Source organism: Protopterus annectens, chromosome 16.part0, assembly GCF_019279795.1.
Source record: "Protopterus annectens isolate FY-2018-M chromosome 16.part0, PAN1.0, whole genome shotgun sequence".
In the NCBI taxonomy this organism is placed as follows: domain Eukaryota; kingdom Metazoa; phylum Chordata; order Ceratodontiformes; family Protopteridae; genus Protopterus; species Protopterus annectens.
Window position 1 is genome coordinate 335,033,722 of NC_056750.1, and position 23,241 is coordinate 335,056,962.

At 43.4% G+C, this 23,241-nt stretch overlaps 1 protein-coding gene across 1 annotated transcript in view; it reads right to left on the reverse strand.

Moving 5' to 3' along the window:
• MIGA2 (mitoguardin 2) overlaps window positions 1–23,241 on the reverse strand; it is a 1,296,375-nt gene that overhangs the window by 597,316 nt on the left and 675,818 nt on the right. The window contains exon 7 of the mRNA XM_044058371.1: window positions 11,008–11,125. Within this exon, the coding sequence (XP_043914306.1) occupies window positions 11,008–11,125 (118 nt within the window). The remainder of the gene's footprint in view (window positions 1–11,007; window positions 11,126–23,241) is intronic.

The window sequence follows — 23,241 nt, forward strand, 5'->3', positions numbered from 1 at the left end:
TTGTCCTGAAAACAAGATGAAGGAGTCTGACTGGATTCAGCAGAGGGAATACACTTAGACCCCTTCTTACCTCTTAGAGGTGGGCGAGTTTACCAATGGACAAAGGCAGACTTAGAAGGGTAATTCCTCTGAAATTTGGGGATAGGGAAGACCAAAATATATTTGATTTATTGAAAGGCCTTACCCTGGAGGTACATAAAGAAGTCAGCAGCAGGTGTCCCAAAATTATTTTTGTTTTTCAGAGAAGTATCCAAAAGCTTGGCTTTAATACTACCAGGTAAAGCCTGAAAACATAGCCAAGAATAACACCTTGTCACAGAACCAAAAGCAGAAGCCCCAGAAGATGCATCAGCTGCATTTTGTGAAGTGACAGGTGACCCTGGATGTGGTCCCAAACAGCGAAACACCTGAAGCCTTCCCATCAGAATCAGGAAGGTCAGACATCATACATTAGCTACTTCAGAAGGAAGAAATAAAACATAACCGGTAATGTGAGTGTATTAATTAAATAGCCCTAAAAGACAAGGTGGCTCAGTATAAACTTTTTTACCCAACCGTTCCATATCCTGTCCTTGCCTGACGAAAGGAGCTTACTAGATGGCAAAAGTTTAGAAGGCTCATCAGTGGAAACTGATATCACTGAAGGATCAGCAGAAGGGCACTTGTATAAAAATTTGTAATTCTCAGGCACCTTGTAGAACCTACCAGGTTTCTTAGGAGCTGAGGGCTGAGAATCAGAGCTACAGAGGCAGCAGAAAAGGTATCCAAATGGGCTGCTGAAACAGGAGGAACAGAAGAAGGCTTAGGAGACTCCAACTGTAAAAGCCTATAATATTTCTTCTAAAAGTCAATGACCTGGAAGCAATCCCATTTAAAGTATTCTATCATACGAGCAATAGTATCCCCAAAGGATAATTCTTCAGAGGAGGCGTCAGGGCATAAAGAATCCTCTTCCTCTGAGCCGCAGTCTAGAGAAGAAATATGAGAGAAGTAAGCAAGGAATTATCCCCCAGAATCCAAGTTTTCATCTGATGAAGCTAACTCCCCAGGCCTCTTAACAGGAGTGGAAGACCAGGGAGAAGCAGGGACTGACACCCCCTTGAAGAGGCTTCAAGGCCATCAAAGCACTGAACAAACCCTCAGTGAAATCCTGCCATTCATGTTGGGGATCTTTAGCAATAGGGGTAATGTGTTTAGTTTTCTCCTTTTTCTTGAGCGGGACATCCATTTTAAGGACTCTCGGTAGTTCTGACCCCTAGTAGGATTCAATAATTATAGTAGGAATCTCTTTCCTCACTAAAATCCCCTTTGGTCCTTCAGAAATAATAAGCCAAGGTCCCCCCAGTGCCCAGAACAGACACTGGAAATGCCTCCTGATGTGTGATAAGATAGATCCATGCTGGTGTCTGATGGAATCTGAGCCAAGCACTAGATGGTCTTCAGGGCATTTACTAGCTTCTAGAGAGATGTCTGGTGGAGACTAGACAGCAACTTCGTCTTCTTGGCCTTCTTAGCAGACAGATGACCCTCGGGATGGGAGGAATCCGCCAACTGTTTAATATATATGTATATATACATACATATACCCCATACGTGGTAGTCCCCTAAATACAGAAAATGTAATAAGGGATCTGGGGATCCAAGTAGATAGTAATCTCTCCTTTGATAATCATATTGCCAAGGTAGTTAGAAAATCCTTCTGTGTGGCCCACCTAATCACAAAAGGGTTCGCATCTAGAACAAGAGGTTATTGTGCCCCTCTACTCATCACTCATCAGACCCATCATAGAGTACAACACCCCATTTGGGATGTACCTTACAAGACACCTGCAAAAGCTGGAAAGACCACATAAGTACCTCACCAAGAGGATTACTGGCCTCAAATATATGACCTATGGAGCCCGACTGAAGAAACTCCAGCTGTACTCGGTTGCATACCGCTTACTCAGAGGTGATCTCTGCCTGATATAGAAGGCCATGTCCAACCCAGAATTGATGGACATGCTCCACCTAAAAAAAAAAAAAAACAAATCCCCAAGAGCCGCACGCTCTAGGGATCTAAACCTCACCACAAAGATTAATAGGATGTGCTGGAGGGATAGATTCCTGTCTCAGAGACTCCCCATGCTTTGGAACAGGATTCCAATCTACATTAGGCAGAGCCCCTCACTATCACTCTTCAAGAGAAACCTTGACGAGTGGAATGGAAACAGAAAATTTACCCCGGGAATCACTGCAGTGGCTCTGCTGGAAAGAGGCACAGGGAACTAATGGCTCTGCTGGACCGAGGCACAGGGAACTAATCTAAGGGGGCGGCGAAAGCCAACACATTCTGGCTAGGCTTATAGATGCCCTCGGGCAGATAGCCTAGTACTTACCCATGAACCTACAAGACCTAAAGGCTTTGGTATACTGGAGGGACATTGGGCTATCTTTGGCAGGAGGTCCCTTCTGTAAAGAATACTGCAACAGTGATATGGATGCACACTGTCAGTTCCACAGAGGTAAAGCACTTCGGCAGCAAGAAAGCTCTGAAGCTTCGGGCATCCAGTCTACCTCTGATATAGCTCTGCTCGAGCCAGTGGCAGTTTGGGTGCATGAAAGTTGGCCTAAAGTTATGAAAGCTGGCTTGTGGTCATATCCTTGGCAAGAATAGAACCCATATTGCTTAGGCTACTGTAACACTGATCTAAATGTTGAACATCCCCCCCAAACTGCATATCACTATGTTTTCACTCTTAAAATAGTTTAAGATAATTATCCATTATCTGTCATCATAGTTCATTTCCAAAGGGAACACAGCACCAGGAGTTAACAAGACCATTTTTTAAAGCAGAAAACAACTGGAAATGGCTTCACTCTGAATTTTTTATGCTATTCTCAGTTTAGAAATAACATTAAATTGTTTAAGTCTACAAGTCATACCAATGACCACAGTGATATCGGATGGGGATTAGCATTTGACAATACTATGGGAAATTTGTGCTACAGGGAGCAAACTGGTACACATCAGTTTATCAAGTGTTACATATTCACACTTCAGTCTCAGATGAAGACACAGGTCACAAATTTTAGTAAAAAATGCATCCCCTTACAACCTCCACTCTTCTGTACATACTCATTTCAAAGTCACAACCTCAGAGATAAGGGGAAAACTCTCTTAATTCAAGGGTCAGTGATCTGCGAGCTACTATTACCCATCCTAACAATGTAATGGAGACTGGATACTCTGTTCTGAGTGGAAACTGGAGTAGGTATTTGAATTATGTAAGCATATGGAATAGCGCTACTGTAGCAACTTTTTTCTTTGCAAATCATCATCATCCTTAAGGCCATCTCTTTTAAAACACCTGAGCACATTGTACAAATGCAAACCTCTTGATTCTGGAGAGGCTGCAGCACCCTGAATGACTCCTCTGGGATAGCAGCAACCTTTGTAAAATGCACTCTTTTTGGACCTAAGCAAGACGAATGACACAGTGAGTCAAGGAAATACTGCTCTCCCTCGGCAAAACATGCTATACCAGTGGTCTTCAATTGATTTTTCCTATTTTACATGGGTCACACCTCATAACACTGCAGAGTTGCTCAACCATGTTACTGCTGGTTACTGCTTATTTTCCTTAAAATTTGGTACTATGTCCTTTACATTCTGTGCCTGTGCATACCAATACACTAACTCATTTAGGAACTGGGAGTGCAGTTTATAAATACCTTCCTTGAAAAGTACGTCTACAAATAATTGCAGTGCTCTACAGAGCCATACCGACAGAACTGCACCATATCCACTTCCTCAGTACTGAAGTAATGTTCAGTGATATGGATTCTGGAAAGTGCAATTGCCCTTAAGAGTGGTATAGCCTTTATCCCAGAAAACTACTTAGTCTTCTGGTAAAAGCTGTGCTGACATCCATCAGAGCAATAGATGTTTTGCAAAACTTTAAACTTGAGTTTGTTGACTTTTTTTTGTACTTTACAGTAAAATTGGGCGATTAACTGTACTGTCAAAAGAATTCTAGAGCCACTTAGCATAGTAACTCAAGTGCCACCAGAAGAAATATTTTAAATATACAAAAAACAATAAGCCAATTGTACTCATCCGGTTCTGTTCCACTGTTGCCTAATCTGAACCATGGTTGTAACAAGATATGAACATGTAACTCCAGCCTCTACATTCTCTCTGAACTTCATGTGTTTTACAGCACATTGTTGCTCCAGACCTGGTGCCACTGGTTTATCTACTGCTCCTGAACATACTTGTCTAACTTCACTACTTTCTTATGACAAAAATATGATTGCATCAAAAGACCCAAAATAAATGACTCGAAATTCTGTACTCACAACCATCTTGTCTTCCAAGAAAATAATTTTGTGTTCAACACCTGTTAACAAGATGTTTCTTGTGTTCCACAGTTTACATTTCACTGTGCTTTCAGAAATAGGCTTGCTGTAACACCTCAGTAGGTTCATTCTGTGAAGGTAACTTTTGGTGATTGCCCTTGGCTAAATGCAGAAGGCGGGGGAACCAATGTCGTCTTGGCCAAAAGAGAGTCACAAGCAAGATTTTTGGTTGCTCATGCTGGATTTTCAACAGGACCTTTTGGAGAAATGGGGGAGGAATGCATATAGAATCATCCCGTTCCAAAAGAAAGACAGGGTGCCCATTTTCCATGGCAGGGGATCTGGGACCCTGGCACAAAACTTGGGAAGCTGTCTGTTCATGGAGGAGGGAGAGAGACATCTACCTCAGGTGCACCCAATTGATGGACCATGTCCAGAAACACATCCCTGTGTAACATCAGGTTAGGGTATGTAAACCACCTGAAGGGAGAGTTAATTCTGGGCAGCTGACTCCCAGGCCTATAAAACCCAGTCTGCACAGGAGATAGGACTTTGTCCCTCCCTGTTTGTTGACATTCCAGAGGACCATGTTATTGTCTATAAACTACCTTAAAACCCCTAGAGAGAAAGAAGAGGTCTGAAGATTTGTAGGGTGAAAATCAGGGCCCTCATCTCATTTCTACTGAGGTGCTCTCTTTCTTAAGGCAGGAGACCAGACATTTCTGACTCTCCGTGAGTCTAGGGTTGCTCCCCATTTCATGTCTGAAGCATCCGTGTACAACTCCTGAGTGGGAAGAGGTTGTTGCATGGGTAAGCCTGGATTCCTTGAAACCTGTTGGATCCACCAGTTTAGCTCCTTTTTCAGGCAAGGCAGGAGTGGGATAAACTCCAGAAGATGGGAATGTTGTATCCATACTGTTCAAGAACCACTGGAATTTCCTCATGTGTAACTTGGCTAAAGGAAGCATGGGAATAGTGGATGCCATGAATCCCAGGAGGTGAATAAACTCTCTGGCACTCAGGGATTGGAGGAGCAAGGGGTCCTGGAAGTAGGATGTGATGGACAGGACCTTTTCTGGGGGTAAGGAAACCAGCATCCTGTCCGATTGGATCCTGCAGCCAAGGAAGATGAGGTCTTGGGAACGGACCAGACTTGATTTCTGGTAATTGATTGTGAACCCTAAACCCTCCAACAATGACACTGTGAAGAAGAGGTTCTCCTGAAGGATGTCTGAAGTTTGAGCCTGGAGAAGAAGGTCATCTAGGAATAGAAAGATCTGCAAGCCCTGTAGCCTGTAGAAGGCTATAACAGGAGCTAAGCATTTTCTGAAGACTCTTGGAGCTGTAGACAATCCAAAGGGTAAGGCACAGAATTGAAAATGTGAGGAAGCAAAAGCAAAGCGAAGAAACTTCCTGAACCGCAGATGAATCGGAATATGAAGATAGGCATCCTTGATATCCGCTGACACCATATAGGCCTGAGGAAGGATGAGAGGAAGAAGGGTGAGTAAGGTTAACATACGAAAGGTGGGAACCTTCAGAAAGATATTCAGATGGGATAGGTCTAGAATGCGTCTCCAAGGACCATCCTTACTGGGTGCCAAGAACATCCTGGAGAAGTACCCTCTTCCTACTTGGAAGGGTGGCACTACCTGAATGGTGCCTTGAGAAAGGAGGGTGGAAATGACCTGGGGAAAGAATTCTAGGTGTTCTTTTGGAGGTTGTGGAATAACACTGAAGGGGGAATGGGTTGGAGTCTTCCACACCATAACGTATCCTTGCAGGATGATGGAAAGGACCCAAGAGTCCCGAGTTATCTGTTTCCAAGTAGAGAGAGAGAGGTGAAGGGACAGAGAGGTGTTAGTGGTCTGGGAGGTGGGTAGTCGCAGACTACCTGTCTTAGCCTGAAAAAGGCTGTTTTGGTCTGGGAGTAGATGAGGAAGATTTAGGGGAAAATTGTTTCCTAGCATCTCTCTTACCTTTGGAAGATTGGGGTCTGGCAGACTCTCCTGCAAGGTGGTCTTGGTAGGGTAGTTCTTCTGAAACCTGGGCACTGGGGAAACAAAAATATGTTTCAGGTCTTGCAGCTCCTTGCCCTTCCTCTATACAGACAAAGAGTTCTGCAGCAGATGTACCATATAATGTCTTGTTGTCTAAGGGGGCATCCATATTTTTTGCCTTAATGTCACCAGGCAAAGGTCGGAGCCTCAGCCAAGAAAACCTCCTCAGAACTGACCCAGATGCAGCACCTTTAGCTGATGCTCCACACCATCATAGCTACACTTTATGGAATGATCTGTAATATGAGTTGAGGAGTTAAGGATGGAGGAGAGCTTGGCCTTAGTAGGAGAGTCAGAAAGCTCAGAAAGTAGTTTACCATCATCCAAGAGAAGGGCCATGTAATATCTGGCCATAGGATCTAGTAGTTAATGGCCCTGAAAGCCAGAGTAGCTGAAGTATAAACCTTTTTTTCCTATTCTCTCCATGACATTGCTCTTCTTATCTGACAGAAGCAGGGAAGTGGAAGGTAGCATTCTTGGAGGCCCTGTCTGCAGATACTGAAATGGTAGCAGAGAGACATTTGAACAGGAATTTGGAATCCTCCAGCACTTTATAAAATCTATCTGGCCTTTTGGGGGTGGCAGGTTGAGAATCAGGGCACTCTGAAGTTGCAGCAAAGGCTGGCAGAACAGGAGTTATGGCAGATGGGGAAGGGGAGTCCATCTGCAGCAGATCATAGTACAAAAACATTCCTGAATAAAGGCTGGATAGGATTATGAAGGTAGGCATCCTTTAGCTCTAGGGAAATAAGAAAAGCCTGGGGAAGCATCAGGGGAAATACAGTCTGAAGAGAAAGCATTCAAAAGGATGGCACTCAGACAATTATTCAGAAAAGAAAGATAGAAGACTGGTATCCAAAACCCCTCTTTCCTGGAGACCTGAAAAATTCTGCAATAAAACCCTAAACCCCTCTAGGTCTGTGGAACCAGCTGAATGGCACCCTGGTCATACAGACCCTGCAATACTCCTGGAAAATTAGGGAGTTGTTCTGTAGGAGGTTGGGAGATACTACAGAAAGAGGGAAGAATTTTCCAGGCCATAAAGTAACCCTGCTTGATAATGGAGAGAACCCAAGAGTCTGTGGTGATTTTTTGCTAAACTAGGGGAGACACAGAAAGCCTGAGGGACACAGAAACCTGAACAACAGGAAGGGAGGAAAGAAAGTATGATGGCTGAAGACTTGTCAGGAAAGGACTGCTTTTGGGGCCTAGGTGTTTGGAAGACTTTCTAGGCAGTTTATGAAAAAAGCCAGTCTTACTAGGATAGTTCTTCTAGAACTTGGGAATGGGAGAAACAAAAATGTGCTCCAAATCTTTAATGACCTTACCCTGATCCTGCAATGTCATAAAAAGCTAAGCCACAGCAGTGCCAAACAAAGTTTGGTTATCCAGAGGAGCATCCATGAGTTTTGCCTTATCATCATCTAGCAAGGCTTGAAGGGGAAGCCAGGAACAGTGCCTCATCACACAGCCAGAGGCAACAGCGTAGATGAGGCATCTGCTGCATCACAGCTGCATTTTACAGAGTGACAGGCAACCTGAGAACTGGAACTCTGTAAAGAAAGAGCTGAGGCTTTACCCTCAGAGTCAGACAAACTTCCCAATCTGGGAGAGAAGAGACAAAATATATCTTGTCATATAAGTCTGGTAATTTATAGTCCTAAAGCCTAAGGTTGCAGAATTGTAAACTTTTTTACCAATCTTCTCCATAGCTCTACTGTCCTTATCTGATGGAAGGAGCTTAGGAGAGGGCAGCAGCTTAGAAGGCTTACTTGGAGACATACAAATCCCCAGTGGATCAGAGGAAGGGCATTTGTATAAGAACTTAAAGGCATCCAGCACCTTATAGAACCTGTCAGGCTTCTTAGGGGCTGGTGGCTGGGAGGCTGGTGCCAGGGAGGCAGCCGAAAAGGTATCCAACAAAGCAGGCGGCACAGGAAGAATAGCAAAAGGTTTAGGAGACTCCATTTGTAATAACTCATAATACCTCCCACTAAAAGTGTTCCACATATGCAGGACCGTATCCACCAAAGAACAGTTCCTCCAAAGGAGAATCAGGACTGACAGATTCTTCTTCTTCTGATTCACAGTCTAAAGGAGACAGTAATAGAGAAGTAGGCTAAAGAGTCAGCATTAGAGTTTGAGTCCTCATCTGAGAACTCACAGTTCCCTTGTTCTTTTGTGAGTACAGGACCAAGGGGGAGCAGGAACCTAAACCATCTGAAGAGGCTTCAATGACATCAAGGGAATAAACAAGGCTTGAGTGAAGTCCTGCCATTCTCTTTGTGGACCTCTGGCAGCAGACACCACATTTAGTTTTCTGCCTTTTCTTCAATGAGACATCCACTTTGACAAAACACAGAAGTGTGGACCCCTGCCTGAATTCGATCAAGGTACCTGGCACCTCTTCTGTAACAAGGTCTGAGGAACCCCTTTATGTCCCTTGGAGATAATCAGCCATAGTTACTCCCTCAACATTCATGGTGGACATTTGCAAATCCTCCAAAGACGTGTGAGAAGCACGTTCCATGCCGACCTCTGAGAAGGTTACAGCAGAAGAAACAGAAGGTATACTGAACTGTCCTCCGGGTTCTCAAGTACCTCGAGAGAGACATCTAGTGGAGGTTGGACAGCAGCCGACTCAAGACTAGATTTCTTGGCCTTCTGCTTGAGCAGTGGCTGAACCTCGGGGCGAGTGGATTCTGCCATGGTACCTTGGGCCAACAGCCTGAGACATTGGTTCTCAAGATAAACGGAAAGAGAAGAAACACAGCTATGTAACGTCTTAGGTGCAAAAGCCTGACAGATGGAACACTGAGTATGGTCATTGAGAAGCACCTAAGCATGGTCAAGGGAATTCACCTAAGCATAACAGGCACCTATCGTGGTTGTCCTTATGGGGAATCTGCCTCCCACACTGATATTTCCCTTTCTTGGCTGACATGTAACCCACTGCAAAACATCAGGAAAAGAAATAGCAACCCCAACAGCGTACTTATCTTAAAGGCAGATGCTCGGTACAACCAGCAAACTGAAGCATATTAAGACCAATTGACAATAATGGCATTCAGACTGTCAGCAACTAAGTTCTGGATTGAGAGTATATGCATGTCACTACACTTGCATGGGGAGCATACATCTAACTTATGATGCTCCTAGGTAATAAAGACTTTGTTATACTCGGTTTGGCTATCCTTGGCAGGAGATCCCAGAGGTGATGAATATTACTACAGTGATATGAAGAACATATGCTGTCATGCTAAACAGCTACATGGCTCCTTCTAGTCAGAACTTTATCTTCACCTTTTCTGGCTGATTTTTTTTTTTTTTTGCTTACTTTCTCCAAATTTCATCCTTTCTGGAATCCAGACAGTGTAGTTACTAGTCAGTAACTGAATTTTACCCAAATTAATAACTGTTACTGGCCTTTTTAACAATTTATCATTTTTCACACTGGAAGAGATCTAATTAACATATTACTCAGTATGCAGCCATCTTGGAAGTCCCTTGAGCAATCTCAGGTGATACAGCTGACTACAGTAAGTGGCAGGGTGGTTGAGATGAGTTGCGGGTAAGTACTTAGTGTATATGTATGTGCTTTTTTTTTTTGGGGGGGGGGGGTGTAGTGCCTTACAGACCAGAAATGTTCTGAGTGGCTGTATAGCAGGCAGAATCCATTCGTCCTGAGGTTCAGCCACTGCTCAAGCAGAAGGCCAAGAAATCTAGGCCTGATTAAACAAACTGAAAAACAGAGCAATGAAATCCATGTGATAGATCCTGCCCATTTAAGGGCATTCAAAGGGCTATGTCCATCAACTTTAAAGAATGCTGGGGCTGCCTTAAGCTAATATTGCAGGAAAAACTAAAAAAAAAAATGCTGCTAGAAAACATGACCTAAACATCTTTTTAAGACAAAGCATGGAAAAGTTTATTCTGAATGAAATGATCCTGACACCATGTAAACAGTACCTCAGGATGGAGGAAGACATCAGGAGGGAGTATATATCAATTTCTCCAAGTTGTGTTTGGCAAGAAATTCAACTAGGAATGCATGTCTTAACATTCATTTTTGGTGAGACAGCATTGCTCATGTTACTGCTGATGAACTTAAGTTCAAGAAACTGATTGATGTAGGAGCATTTCAACAAAGGAGAGAGATGAAAAACAGGTTCTGTAGTTCTCATCCAGAGAGGTGGCTGGGTTTCTGACATGGCTGCAGACCCCTTTGAAGACTGTGGCTTTGAGCTTAGTCATGCAAAACATATGATGAAAGTCTGGGCAAAATGTATGCAGTGAAGGGTGTACCCATAATAGTGCATGCACATGAAACTCACAGATATTACTGTGTAATCTACACAGGAGGCAGGGAGTAGGTGGGTATGGAGGATTAAGCATATGCCAAAGGGAAAATGACTCCCCTGCTGAAAGGATCGTACAGTACCAGGATCTTCTTCTCTATCTTGATATGGAGATTGAAAAGGGGAACTGGGACATGGGACAACAAAAACTGAAGTAAAAACCTGCAGCTAATAATTTGGATATATCACTAATTTCAATCTTACATAATACACAAAATTAATAAATAAAATACATCACACGTGCATACCAAAATCTTCAAGGAAGTTTTCTGGTGCAATTCTTGCTCCAAATTCCTCTTGCAAAGTATATGCTCGATGTAGTAGGCTTTCCAGTTTGTGTGCAAAATCCCTGTTTCGTGACAGTTGCTACAAAAAGAAACGTATATTAAACAAGCTTGCTTTCCTTGTCTGGGAAAGTCAAGTAAGAATATACATAATGGGACTATATAAGCAGAATGAAAATAAGAAACAAAAGAAACATGAAAATAAGACAGTTACTGGAAAAAAACAGCAGTACAAATTTGACAAAGGATGAAAAGGAAAGCATGTTGACTGTAAAATACAAAAAACATACCCAGGAACGCAAAAGGCAAAGACAGGTGCTAACTATTAATACTATACCTAAAATGATGTCTGTTTTTAACGTCTGTGAGAAGTATGAATATCAGAAGGGTAAAATAAAAGTTGAAAAAAAAGAAAAGGATGACATATGCATTTTAAATAAAAGTAGTTTATGTAGTTTAACAGCAACAGCTGGGAAACAAACGGCCACATGACTATAAAACAAGATTATTAAGATCTGGATAGCTGTCCATTCAAAGAAGAATATGTACTTCCTTATAGAAGACTCAGCAGTGAATGCACACAAGGCTATGGAACGAAAAAATGGATATACTCTAGGGGACTGAATAAATTCCATTCAAATGTGGTCAATAGCTCACCTGTAATGAAACAGCAGTGGGGGACTTGGGAATGGTAAAGACAGCCTTCTACCTTAACAGTATCTCCCAGCTTGAAATGAACACGCATCTATAGCAAAGCTCACAAGGCTGCCATGGGGGTGTGGACATGACAGCCCACAGGATCTGTAGACTGGCCCACTTCCTAATACCAGATTCTTGACTCCATGGGGGAATGAATACCTGCATGGCAGCGTTCTGGTTGATATAAAATAAAATGTGCTTTAGCAGAGAATAAACAGAAACCCAAATTAATCATGTTACATTTACTACAACAAACTCATGATGCTAATCAATGTGCAAAAATAATTTTCAGCTATGGGAAGCACACACTATAAAGCAGATCTTCAAAATATGGTTTTACAATTGGTGCTAATGATGGTCAACACCTCAATTTTCTTTTTGATTCTTAACTCAAAAAGAAAGCAATAGGTGACTTCCAAGATGGCTGCACGCTGAGTAACAGCTTAACGGTAGCTCTCCCAATGTGAAAGCAGAAACTCAGAGAAGACCAGTAGACTTGTGCTTATGGGTAAATTTCAGTAACTGGCTAGTAAGTGTACTGCTTGGATGCCAGGAAAAAAGTAAAATATAGAGCACCTAAAAAAAATCATCTACAAAAAGTGAAGAAACACTGACGGGGGAAAGTTCTGCAGCTGTTCAGCAAAAAGCAATTCTACCTCTAGACATGACGTCCAGTAATCTACAGGAAGATACAAGAAAAGTGCACACAGAACTGGTTAAAATAAACAAAACACTGATGGAGTATATCAACACAAACAACAAAAGGCTGGAAAAAATGGAAGAAGCATTAAACAGATATTCAGCAGAAGTGATAAAGCTGCAAAAATCAGAGGAGGAAATGAAGAAAAGGCTGGCTGAATATGAGACTGCTCGGGAAGAGATATTTCAAAAAATATTAGAATTAGAAAACAGAGCACACAGGGAAAAAGCTGAGATTATCAGCTATACCACAGAAGTTGGAAGGAACAGACTGCATTAATTTTATGAAAGCATAAATAAGCAACTGGACTGGTATTCCATAGCAGGAGCTGTTAGTGGAAAGGGCACATCATGTGTATACTACAAACCTGGCTACGAGAAAGCAACCTAGACCTTTAATAGTAAATATGCAATTCTACCAACAGAAGGAATTGATTCTGCCAAAACTGTGGCAGAAGGACAAAATACTAAAAGTGGGAGACAGCAGAGTGCTTGTGGAGAATGGTTACTCATTGTACACCAGGCAGAAGAGGAGTAAATTCATTCCACTATTTAGAGAATTTCGAGATGCAAGTGGGAGATTCAAACTACTATACCTAGCTATCCCTGGAAAGACAAAATCATTTTTTGATGAAGTTCATGCTAAGGAGGAAATACAAATGTTTGTCCAACAAAACGTGAACTGTGAAAAAGGAGGAGATCCTGCTTCTTGCTCTTCTGGTAATAAAGACCACAGAGCAACTATACCTGTGAAACCTTTTCCACTGTTGCAACGGAAAATGTTGGAGAGGAGGAAGGGAGCATGAGAGCTGACTAGAAGAATCTAGAGTACATTGGAAATGAAGTACAGACATGATTTGGGAGATGGAGATGTACAGTAATAAAGCCAGTAACGATGTGAGATTACAATGCAATAATTATACTTGTGAACTATGACAGAACAAGAAATTCTGGAAATATTGGACTTTTTCAGATTTTGTTGAACTTGTGGTGGACTCAAGTATATACCCTACTTAGTGTCATTAACGTACGGAAAAATGCTTTGGGGAGTAGAAGAGAGGGGAGAAAGTTAACTGTAAGTAAAGAAAACATTATTTTTTCTTAGTAGTACTAATTTGGTGATGTATGATTTTCTTTGCATGTTATACAGTAAAGTTTTCTCAGTTATTTTAACTGTAATGGGGATTGCAAATTTGTGTTGCTGTTCTTTTTTCCCCTTTCTTTCTACCTTCTCTTTCTTCTTGTTCATTTTAAGAAATGTAGGCACTGGAATGTTAAAATAAGGCCTGGTAAAAAGAGCAAGACAGAAGAAGAATGAATGTGCTTTTTTCATTATTGCATGGGGGAATAACTAGATTAAGGACTTTAGAATTATTTAGTAACACATTTATGAGAAAACAAGTAAATGAAAAAGAATAATGAATATTATGAAGCTCGTTTATAGCAAACAAATGTATGCTTAGTAGCAATTTTGTATCTGGCCCTCATGCCTCCATGGAACAATCTGATAAAGAGGAATTGACTGTCTGGTGTTAATGTCTCCATGGAGACAAACTGATGAAGAGAAACTGGTTAAAGTCTGGTGGAGAGTGACTGCCTGCGTGGGGGGGGGGGACTGGTTACAAGATAATGTTCTCAAAGCATTCAGGGGTTTTCCCAGCTGGGAGGGCTATAAAGATAAGACAAAACCAGTTAGCACTTAGTAGAAGCATGGGCTGCACCATGCATCTCATCCTGGATAACCTTTCTTTTAGGTTAACTCAAGTCTCTCAGTGTGGCTATCAGTTTGGGACATCTGTTCCTATTAGGAGGGTAAAACTTCAATATTTGAAGATGCACATAATTTTGTGTGTTAGTATTAAATTAATAGGTTTTAGGGGGTATTGAGGGTTTTTTTTTGGTTGAGAGCTTTCAATAAAACAAAAAGTTTTGCAAGATGTGACCCAGGCTAAAATGGATATGACAAGAAACAACTATATAAAAGTTCAACCTGCCAAACAGTGTATGCATGTAACACAAAAGCTGGAACTAGACACTTAATAAAAAAGGTATTATACATAAAAGGTGAGAATAATAACTTATTAATACAATGATACTTTCTGTAACATATTTAAATATTAATGGTATCACAGATAAATACAAAAAAAGAAAGAACAGTGAACTATATTAAAAAATGTAGAGTGCTAACAGCTATGTTACAGGTGACACACTTGGAAAAAACTGAACATGAGAATTTGATAAAGAAATGTTTTAAGGATCCCTTGGATTTTGCAAGCCTTGCAGGATTAGTGCAAGAGCGCCAGCAAGCAATATGTCTGCTGTGCGATCCAGGAATAACCTGTAGGGGCGTGCACGAGCCCTCCTGCACTAGTCCTGCACGGACTAAGCCCCTGTATGCAAATTACCCCATTTGCAGGAAAAATCCATGCAAATGAGGTGAATTTGCAATCCAGGAAGATGGAAACTGGCCATGCAAGACTAGTGTAATCTGCAGAAATGTACTCCACCAGTAACGAAGCACATTTCTGCAAATTCCAAAATGGAGCCATGACAGCTCCAAATAATAATAAATGTACTCCGTTACTGCATATCATGTAGAAAGCATGCCAATGGCCAAGTATAAGGCCATTTGCATAGAAAACAGTTGAAAAAAAAAACTTTTTTTTTTTTAGCAGATCTCGGCTGTTTAAGCATAGGGCAGCAACGCACAAATGGGATTGGGGGGGGGGGATAAGAAAATAAACCTAAAATAAGCATTCTAACTAAAATCAATATTCTGCCATTATAGTCAATGGCAGGCAGAAGACAACATGGCCAGTGAATAGTGGCTGCTAAGGGGGGAAAGGCTCAGTGAGAGACATGTAACTATGCATTAGCAGGCAATCCTATGCAAAGGAGGGGAATGATGGTGAATCCCAGATTTCCCCTGCATGCTAGTCAGCTCCCAACAGTGTAAGAGCAGGAATAGCTTGGTGCAAGCCTAAGAGTTAGCTGACATCATGGGGCATACTGTAAGCAGATCGGAGCCCTGTGGCTCAGGTTTGCTCCTAGCTTAGCACAGCTAGGCAAGGGGGTGCGTCTGAGGCCGCCTAGCACTCTACATTGCCTAAGTGGGTGTGTGCACCGCTCAACGGGTTTTAAAGAAACAAAAAAGTAAACCAGGAAATAGCAGCTCTGTGCACATTTGAGAATTGTGTTTGTGCGGCATGCCCCCGGGCTTAAACAGGAAGGCAATGGGAAGGGAAAACAGCAGTAGGAAGGTAATCTAGGAGAACTAGCAGAGCTAGCGGGTGAAATGTATCAGAATCAGCCAATTACACAGGCAGCAGACCAGCCCAACCCAGAACACAACTATAAACTATGCAAACACCTTCCCCTCTGGTTTTTCCCATACTCTACACCACTGGTTTATATAAGCGGGGAACTTTTAACAAAGAAAATGATAGGGGTGGCAGCAGGCATCATACAACATGTGGAAGAGGCGGAGGGTGGTGAAGATGTGAATGCTGTCGACCAACCCACAGTGAGAAGACAGAGAAGAGTGTACAGACCTGGGGTAACCTACCAGGGGCTACATGAGCTGGAAATACTGGAGCGCTATAGGGTGGACAGGGACCTCCTACAGCAAATTGTTGAGCTGTGCCGGCCACGCCTGACACACCGAACTGACAGAGGGGAACCCGTCCCAGAGGATATCAAGGTATGTGTAAGGCCTAGGAATACTAGCCACAGGTACCTCCCAAAGCTCAACTGAAGATATCATGGGGATCTCACAGGCATCAGCATCCAGAGTATTCCACCAGTTCCTAGATGCCATGTCAGCACATGCCAGTGAGCACGTATATTTCCTCAACACCCAAGAGATGTTGGCCAGCAATATGTGCCTCTTCCACTAAATAGCAGAATACCCTGAGGTAGTGGGTGCTACAGACTGCATGCACATACACATCAATGCATCACCCGGTGATCAGGGTAGGGTCTACATCAACAGCAAAGGCCTCCCCTCCATCAATTGCCAGGTCATGTGCAATGCCCAGGGCATTATAATGAATGTGTGTGCAGGCTGCCCTGGAAGCTATCATGATTCCCACATGTGGCATCTGGCGCAGCTGTACCAGATATTTGCCAATGGGGATACCCCTTACGGTCACCTAGTGAGGGATGCTGGTTACACACTGGAGCCATAGCTGATGACACCCATCAGAAATGCACACACCCCCGAACAAGAACTCCATAATGAGGCACATGCACAGACCAGACGTATTACAGAGCGTGCATTTGGGATGCTCAAGTCACGGTTCCAGTGCCTGGACACATCCGGTGGAGCCTTGCAGTACTCACCAGCTACATGTACTCAAACTGTTACGGTATGTGCCATGCTGCACAATATGATCATGCAGAAAAAGCTGCAGCAGGAACAGCATGGGGCAAGGCTACACAGCCCCCCACCAATGCCAATGCCTGCACAGGCACAGAGTGACGTGGAGGAGCAACCTGAGCCTGCCCCAGTAAGCAGATGGAGGCGTGCCCTGGCAAAGAGGCAATGCATAGCACATATACTGACACAGTAGGGACCCAGGGAATGACACCTCTCTCTGGCTCGCACATACAGTAAAAGAGATGCCAAACATGACACTACCTGTGCTCAACCATGTATAGGGAGTGTACTATGTGCAGCCGACATAGGCAGCCCTCCAGCACCATCCTCAATACTGGCACACCCACAAGGTAAGTCAATCAACCTACCAATTGCCAAATGGAGTAGAATGTGTCATTACCTGTATCTATGGTATGAATATGAGCATGCAAGGGAATCAGGTGGCTGAATGGTACACCAGCAGACAGTAGACACCCATAGTGGCACCATGACATCTGTAAGAAATACTGAAGTCACCACAGTAGCCAGTACTAAACAGGGTGACAAAACCCACTGCAGGAAATGAGCTGGGCAACATGCATGTCCATATGACTCTCACATGCCAGTCAGGGAGGTTCACATACCCAACTACAATCTCAGCCAGCAGGACAGGTGTAGACAAACACAAACAGAGGCTGTGCTATGGCCTCTGAATGATGCCTATGGGTACCCCCCCCAGGCCTACACAAACAGACTACAGCAGGTCAGGCAGTGGGATGTTAGTTCTGAAGGGCAGGAAGTCAGACACTAATACATAGGTCAAACAACGCTAAGACCTGTAGTACACTGATATGCCTCTAATCAGCATAATAGGTTAGAATACAGAAATAAATGGAGTGCCTGACATATCAGTACAGTCACAGCAAATGTGTACAAGTGCCAGGTGTGCCCCCCATCCTATGAAGACATGTAGAAACAGTAAGGTGTGCCCCCCATCCTATGTAGACATGTAGAAACAGTAAGGTGTGTCCCCCATTCTATGCAGACATGTAGAAGCAGTAAAGTGAGCCCCCATCCTATGTAGACATGAAGAAGCAGTAAGGTGTGCCCTCCCTCCTATGTAGACATGTAGAAACAGTAAGGTGTGCCCCCTCTTATGTAGACATGTAGAAACAGTAAGGTGTACCCCCCATCCTATTTAGACATTTAGAAACAGTAAGGTGTGCCCCCCAATCATATGTAGAAATGTAGAAACAGTCAGGTGTGCCCCCCCAGTCCTGTGTAGAAATGTAGTAATAGTAAAGTGCACCCCCCAATCCTGTGTAGAAATGTAAAAACAGTCAGGTGTGTTCCCCCACAACTCTATGTAGAAATGTAGTAACAGTCAGGTGTGCCCCCCCCCACTCCCATGTAGACATGTAGAAACAGTCAGGTGTGCCCCTACACCCAACCCAGCATAGAAATGTAGCAACAGTCAGGTATGCCCCCAATCCTGTGTAGAAAGAGTCAGGTGTGTCCCCTCACAATCCTATGTAGAAATGTAGTAACAGTCAGGTGTTCCCCCCACTCCTATGTAGACATGTAGAAACAGTAAGGGGTGCCCCTTCCCCCAATCCAGTGTAGAAATGTAGCAACAGTCAGGTGTGCCCTCCCAATCCTGTGTGGAAATGCAGTAACATGTATGAGTAGGTATATGAGTGGAGCACAGATGCCCAAAGGTGGCCAAGGTAGCAGGATAGGTTGTAGCATTTGCACAATATGCAGGTCTGTGTGTGATAGGATGGTGTTTTTCATACTGTGTGAGAGTGGTCAGTATGTATGCATGTTGAGGTAAGACCTGGTGGCCATTGCCCACTACTGCTGACAGGAACAAGCCCTCACAACTGCAGTGCCAAAGACAGTCCCCACCAGTATAACACATGCTAGCAGTAAGCCACTGTAAATGTATGGTGGTAATATGTGTCACCATCTGAAAGACTGACATGGCATGGCTGTTGGGCTAGATATACAAGCAGTACACAGGGGAAAGTACCCCACACAGACAGAATATAGTGCGGAGACACCCTTGGAATTGTACATACAGGTATGCCTCACAGTAACTGGTCCTGTAGTAGGGGATACCAGTGATGTCTGCCCAAACACTTGCAGATCACAAAGGAGGTAGGACTGATGTATTGGGGAAACAGCTGATGAACCTGCAGATGCCAGCATAACTGGAATGCCCCATGCATATCTGTGTCTCAGATGCAAGTAGTGTTCATAGCACACACTCACCTAGCTCACACAACCACCACCCACAGTTACCTCTCTGGTCATATCCCTGCTGTGGGGAATGGGTACAGTTTGACCTCACCTGTATATGGCAATAGCAGAAGAATGCAGCATGCAGTGCAGGTGTCCCATGCAGGTGTGTCCCTAGCTGTAGGTAGCAGCCTGCCAGCATCCACACCACCTGATCAAGACTGACAGAAGGCATTGGCATGAACACCTATCACACCTACCCTGTCACCCCAGGGGAATATACTGTATGGTGGTCTGAGACTGTAGGACTGACAGAATACAATGGCCTGCCACATCTGACTCGCAGAAACACCTAATGCCCCACAGGCCTCTGTCAAAGACCTGTGTCTCACAGGTACTGCCAATGCATGTTGTCATGGACACCCAAATAACATAACACACTCCACATAAGCCATATGCAAGGCCATGTAGACAAACCACAGTAACATGTCCACCATGTCCCACTGCATGAACGGTGGACCAACACTAACACACCTGTGATGGGCGATACCCTTAGAGAACGTATTAGAGAATGTATGCATAATGTATGGAAAAGGTTAGAATAACATGAGGGGTGGGAGCATGGGCAGCATGGAATGTGCAGGGTCCAACACTAAGCTGTGTGCACACACTATCCCTGGCTGCAAACACATAAATGGGTGGCTACACACCTGCCCGTTTACCACAATAAGGGTAATGTTCTGACCCATGGCCCCTGCCTCTGGGTAACCTGTGCGAATCTGTACAGCTGTGAGGCACTGCCACAGCAAGATAAGCCCATACTGTCATGTCGATGGATGCACAAGTACGGGATCCTCTGCCAGCACTGTACCAAAGTGCTGAACTGGATACACAGACCCAGCAGCAAGTGTCTGCAGCTCCCCCTCCAGAATGGCATAACTTACCATGAATACGTACGTGTCTGCCCAAAATACCAGACACAGCTGCAGTCACCCTTGTCCCCCAAAACATCACTGTAAGCAAGAATGTCCACCTGACAGTACATGAGGACAGAAAACATCACTGTGTGTAACAGTACACGTCTGAATAACTCTACTAACAGCAGTATCATGCAGCTGAAGCAGCACAGACACAATCACCTGCAGTACACACGATCCCCTGCACAGTTTGTCCCCATATTGCCAAATGATCGACAGATATGCTGCAGAAACAGTTTGCTACCTGTAGGTGTACAACACAAAGGTCTGCACTGGACTACAAACTACCTGGAAGCGATCCACACATTCAATACGGAAGGGCATACTGGGCATGCTCATACATTTAAACAAATGAAGCCCATGTCTGCAAACAACAGTGGACCAGACATACCTGGCAGTTGCAGATGTTAGTGCAGAAACTCCTCAGTATGCACCACTCATGCTTTGCACACACAATAGATAGGAATACAGACATATATCCAAGGGCAACACACTATAATAAGCCAAAAGTTGATGTACATAGATGTGTGGAAGAGAGTGACTGTGACAAGGAGCCATCCATTATGAGGCCTGTCCCACCCAGCACACAACCAAATGGCTACAACCACATGAGGATCAGATGTCACTCACTGTAGACAGCTACCGGTATCCGTCACCATTACACACTATGTAGTGCAAGTGCAAGCTGTGCAACATGACTGTAACAGAAAGTAGTCATCAAGCAGCTGTATACAGGTACCTGTGGAATATAACCCTGCGTGTGCCCACATGTGGTGTGTCAGCCTCTAGATGAATGGGTTATGGCCCATGCACACACACTCCCCCCATAGCCCTACTATGACAAGACTGCTGAAGTCATCCACTTTGAAATATACCTTTGGGAAAGTTGTAGCTCAGTAATCTCCGTGGCACATTCTATAACTGCGTACTGCTGTAGTGTGACAAAATAGGTAGGAGTTCTAATCCCAGGCATGGCAAGGTGTGTGTGTGTATGTGTGTGTGTGTGTGTATATATATATATATATATATATATATATATATATATATATATATATGTATATAGAGAGAGAGAGAGAGAGAGAGCAATGCTTCTTAGGCTAGTCACACTCACTACAGATCAAATGCCCTACTCTGGGCAAGGCTGCTGTCATTCACTGTGGAATACACCTTTTAGAAAGCTGTAGCCCAGTAATCTCCATGGCACATCCTATAACTGCGTATTGCTGTAGTGTGAAAAAATAGTTAGGTAGGAGTTCTAATCCCAGACATGGCAAATGTGTGTGTGTGTCTGTGTAGACAGCAATGCTTTTTAGGCTAGTTACACTCACTACAAACCAAATGCCCTACACCTTTTGGAAAGCTGTAGCCCAGTAATCTCTATGGCGCATCCTATAACTGCATACTGCTGTAGTGTGACAAAATAGTTAGGTAGGAGTTCTAATCCAAGACATGGCAAGGGTGTGTGTGTGTGTGTGTCTGTGTGTGTGTGTGTGTGTGTGTATGTATGTCTATGTGTATACATATATATATATACATATATATATACATATATATATATATATATATATATATGTATATATATATCTACATATCTCTCTCTCTCTCTCTATATATATATATATATATATATATATATATATATAGAGAGAGAGAGAGAGCAATGCTTTTTAGGCTAGTCACACTCACTACACATCAAATGCTCTACTTTGGTCAAGGCTGCTGATGTCATTCACTGTGAAATACACCTTTTGGAAAGATGTAGCCAGTAATCTCCGTGGGACATTCTACAACTGCGTACTGCTGTAGTGTGATAAACTAGTTAGGTAGGAGTTCTAATCTCAGACATGGCAACTGTGTGCGTGCATGGGTGTGTGTGTGTGTGTGTGTGTGTATATATATATATATATATATATATATATATATATATGTAGAGAGCAATGCTTTTTAGGCTAGTCACACTCACTAAAATTCAAATGCCCTACTTTGGCAAGGATGCTGATGTCATTCACTGTGAAATACAGCTTTGGGGAAGGAGTACTCCAGTAATCCCCGTGGTGCGTCCTATAAAAGCTTCATGCTGCAGTGTGATATAGAACTCTGGTAGGGGTTCTATTCCCACACATGGCAGTTGTGGATATTTTGTGTGTGTTTCTATGTCTGTGTAGGGAGCAATGTATTTTAGGCTAGTCACATTCACTACAATTCAAATGGCCTACTATGGCAAAACTGCTGATGTCATTCACTGTGAAATACACCTTTGGGGAAGGAGTACTCCATTAATCACCATGGTGCGTCCTATAACTGCTTCACGCTGTAGTGTGATATAGAACTCTGGCAAGGGTTCTATTCCCACACATGGAAGTTATGGATGTTGTGCGTGTGTTTCTATGTCTGTGTAGGGAGCAATGAATTTTAGGCTATTCAAACTCACTACAATTCAAATGTCCTACTTTGGCAAACCAGCTGCTATCAATCACTGCGAAATACGCCTTTGGGGAAGGAGTACTGCAGTAATCTCCATGGCGCGTCCTATAACTGCGTAGTGCTAGTGTAATATACTAGTTAAGTAGGAGTTCTAATCCCAGACATGACAGGTGTGTGTGTCTGTGTGTGTAATTCATATCCTGTGTGGAGGTGGGTGTGAGTGTGTAACAACTGAACTCAATGTGGAGCGAGATTTGCAAAATTATTATATGGTGGTCCTAGTATATATCACTATGTCCACCATAAGGGATAACAGATGCTACATAGCCAAGAGGCTCGGGTGCAAATCCATACCCCCTACATGTGACATCAAACCCAGTAGAACAAAATTAGCAACCCTTGTATTACTCAGAAAACACTCTCAACCCACGTCTCATACACACACACACACTTGCCTAGGCAACAGCCGCTATGTTGGTAGTACCCTGCATATTGCCCACTGATAGTAACCATGGTGTGACTGCAGTGGGCTACAGAGGGCATGGTACCTTGTCCAGTCCAATAGGCACGCACATGCCGACAGTGCACCTCCCCCATGTTCTCCACTGGACACCTGCAACACATGTGATGCCATCAAATGTGACCCACAAAGGACATACCAGATGCCACTGACACCAGGGAATACCTGTATCATGCTATCAATGTAGGTGCAGGGTCAACCTGCTGTCCATTAACAGCTCCCGCCATGAGGCCAGGAATGACACATCTGATAATATGTGTATACAACATGGGCCAGACACC